Below are 3,767 nucleotides of genomic sequence, written 5' to 3'. Positions count from 1 at the left end.
AAACCCTGTCTCGAAAAACCAAAAAAAAAAAAAAAAAAAAAAAAACTGAAATTCATTTCTTTTCTTGTGGTAGATAATTACTTATAAAAGGGGAAAACTGAAAGACTTGGGGTTTCCATTATTTTTTCTGAGTGAATAATACTAAGTGTGCTGAGAACAACCATGTGCAACTGTTGAGTCTTAAAAATATTTTCCTTTTTAAAGGAGAAGATAAATGCCATAATGGGCTTCCAAAGTTCCCTTATGTGTATGGCTGTTTTGCCTACATGTCTGTGTAGCATGTGCATAAAGTACCTACAGAGACCAAAAGAGGTCAGCAGATCTCCTTGAACTGGAGCTGCAGATGGTTGTAAAACACCATGTGGGTGCTGGGAACTGGTCCTGTGTCCACTGGAAGAGAAGCCAGTGCTCTTGTCCCCTGATCCATCTCTCCAGCCCCATCCCTGACAACTGGCTTTTGCCCAAACATTATTTGTTAAGTGTTCAGGCTAGATCTCAGAGCTTCCTGCATTTAGTCTTTAGCACTGAGTTGTAGTAACATCAAAACACTGTTTAGAAGTTAGCCTTACCTGTACCAAGTTGTAGATGCTCTCAATAGAATTCTTCTTCACATCCGGGTCCGAGCTGCTCAGCAGTCTGATGAGTGGCTCCAGCCCACCATGCTCAAGTATCTGTACTTTCCCTGTGTATTCTGCAGACATGTTCGCAAGGCAAAGACTAGCAAACTCATGGATGACGACTTCTTCTGTACATCACAAATAAATGATACAGCCTGTTAGCTATTTACAGACCTCTTCTTCACAATCTACTTTGAGCAGTGTGTGACCCTAACACTTATGATCCTAGCGATTTGGCAGGCAAGGGCAGTAGGTTCTAGTGATTCAGTGCTGTGGGATATAATGCAGTGGTGAAGTACTCTCTGGACATAAGCAAATGCCTGCACTCAATTTTAGTAACATGCTCGTATGCACACACACACACACACACACACACACACACACACACAGAGTGAGAGAGAGAGAGAGAGAGAGAGAGAGAGAGAGAGAGACAGACAGACAGACAGACAGACAGACACAGACACAAAGACACAGAGAGACAGACAGACAGAGACAGAGAGACAGAGAGACAGAGACAGAGAGACAGAGAGACAGACAGAGAGACAGACAGACAGAGAGACAGACAGACAGACAGAGAGACAGACAGACAGAGAGAGACTTTGAACAGCAAAGCTCTACAAATCTTGCTTACATCACACTTTCTGGAAATTGAAAATGGAGCTGTGGTTTGTAAGATTATAATGACAATTCACAGCTGATGGCTCATAAGTTCTTTTTGATGTGTAGTTTAATAAAATATAAAAAAAAATCAGTTTCATTTTGGAAATAAATGTAGGATGCAAAGTTACCTTCTGGGGAGAGCTGAGCAATCACAGAATTCATAACTTCTAACTCTCTCAAGAGCTTCTTGACATCACCTCCAGAGGAAGAGACAAAACAGAAATGTTTATTAAATGACAATGGCGATGTCTTTAAAGTATGTCCTTAGGAGGCAGGCGCTTCTATCTCATTTCACAGGTAAAAATATTGTGGTTTAAGCCTGGAACGAGGAGGTGGCAGGCTTCATGCTCGGGTCAGTTTACCCCACTACCCCTGCCTCTTCATCAGCACTAAGCACAGTTACAGCAGCGTGCCAGATACACCTGGAGTGCACCAGCCAAGCTTACAGTGTCCTTACTTGGTTATTATAGTAATTCTGTTTAGAAATTTTTATACCCAAGTACCATATTACATCATTTCCACCCTTCCCCCACCCCAATTCCTCTCATATCCCCCTTCTCCCCCTCTCTCCCTGTGTGTGTGTGTATGTGTGTGTGTGTACAACCTACCATCACTCACATGTACATGTGTTTAGAGCCGACTTCTAGGAATTATATACCTATCTAGCTTGTCTCTAATTCATCTTCTCTCTGTAGCTCTTCATCTCGGATTCCCCCATTCACACTGGCAAGTTGACTGCTGTCATTATGCAAGGTCTTTTTTAGGAAACCATATTGTTGAGATTTCATCGGAGCCACTTCCCTGTCATGTCTAGAAGACCCTGTTTGGCCGTGGGTGTCCTGGCCCCCTGGCTCTGCCTCAGTTTTCCTAGAGGCTTAGCCTATGTTGTAGGGACATCAGGAGATGGGAACCTGCAATCTCTTAGTTTCTCCATTTACAGGGTGATTTTAAGTTTAATCTTCATAAGCTTGTGCAGAATGCAAACAGTTATTTTAGTGTATTTTAACTGATATAGCCTGATCACTTACATTCCACTTATAGGAGATGTCAGAAGTACTTAGAAACGTATTGGTGTTTGAAGTTCACTTCTGTGTGGTCTGTTAGGCTAAGGTTAGACGGGTACCTCCCTGCCCCCTGCTCCTTGATGTCTTAACTCCAGCTTTTTGAAGAAAAATAAAGATATTGCTGTTTTTTCAGTTTTGTAACTTTTCTGTTCTGTTCCTTTATCCTCATGGCCTTTGTTGTTCTCTGAGTACCTTCTCCTGTGGGATTTGGAGGTGTGGCTTTTCTTCAGTGTGTCAGAACTTCAGATTTCTCTGTTTCTGCTGCAAGTGGTTGAAGGTCCAGCAAATTAAGCAGCCTTTGTCTGTGGCCAGACAAGGGCAATGTCCCGAGATGGTGGGCAATGGGAAGCAGAGGAAACCATGAATGTGTGTTATTGATAAGGACACAGTGCCTTGTGGGAATTGACAAAGCCTCCCCTGGGTCAGGCTTAGGGAACTGGCAAAACCTGCCTCTCATCCATGTGTGAATGTTGGTGGGTTTACAGAAAGCATTAGCAACAGCTTCCTAGAGACTACTTCCATACAATGACCTCCTGTGAAACTGGCCTGCCTTCCTCCTTGAGCTGTGCCTAATAAACCCAAGAGGTTCTGGATTCCTTGGGAGAATTTGCTGCCCTCCATAAGTACACCCGCCTGACCCCAGACTTTCTGTCTGTGTGTCTGTCTGTCTTAGTTAGGGTTTTATTTTTGTGAAGAGACACAGTGTCCATGGCGACTCTTGTGAAGGAAAGCATTTAATTGGGGCTGACTTACAGTTCAGAGGTTTAGTCCATTATCATCATAACAGGAAGCATGGTGGCATGCAGGCAGACATGGTATTAGAGAAGTAGCTGAGAGTTCTATATTTGGATTCGAAGGCATCAGGAAGAGACAGTCAGTCACTAGGTTTGGCTTGAGTATCTGAGACCTCAAAACCTGCCCACGGTGACATACTTCCTCCAATAAGGCCACACCCACTCCAACAAGCCACACCTTCTAAAGTGCCACTCCCTATGGGCATATGGGGGACATTTTTATTCATACCATGACATCTGTCATTTCTTCATCCCTACATGGACTCAGTCAGGTTTCCGGGCCCAACCTGTGATCAATACAGCAGGAGATGACATTTACGGTCCAACAGCAGGTTTTAGCAGTGCATTTTCTCCACTGATTGATAAGTGCCACCCTCAGCATTCTACTTAGACTCTTTCAAGGCTCTGGGAACCAAACTCCATGACCCTTAGCAAGCGCCGTTCTGCGCCTTAGCAAGCGCCGTTCTGGTGCCAGTCTGTGTACTTCAGAATGATTTTTGTGACAACTGTACTGTCTTAGTCAGGGTTTCTATGCCTGCACAAACATCATGACCAAGAAGCAAGTTGGGGAGGAAAGGGTTTATTCGGCTTACATTTCCATACTGCTGTTGATCACCAAAGGATGCAGGACT

General features: G+C 43.9%; 1 protein-coding gene across 4 annotated transcripts in view; it reads right to left on the bottom strand.

Annotated features, from left to right (window-relative positions):
• Armc3 (armadillo repeat containing 3) overlaps positions 1-3,767 on the bottom strand; it is a 99,983-nt gene that overhangs the window by 72,785 nt on the left and 23,431 nt on the right. For all 4 annotated transcript variants that reach the window (XM_021193603.1, XM_021193605.1, XM_021193602.1 and 1 more), the window contains exons 5-6: positions 1,406-1,474; positions 570-745 (exon numbers count right to left, since the gene is read on the bottom strand). In XM_021193603.1, the coding sequence (XP_021049262.1) occupies positions 570-745; positions 1,406-1,474 (245 nt within the window). The remainder of the gene's footprint in view (positions 1-569; positions 746-1,405; positions 1,475-3,767) is intronic.

Source organism: Mus pahari, chromosome 3 (genome assembly GCF_900095145.1).
Source record: "Mus pahari chromosome 3, PAHARI_EIJ_v1.1, whole genome shotgun sequence".
Classification (NCBI taxonomy): Eukaryota; Metazoa; Chordata; class Mammalia; order Rodentia; family Muridae; genus Mus; species Mus pahari.
Note: the sequence above shows the minus strand (reverse complement) of the source record. Positions and strands in the feature narration are given on the sequence as shown.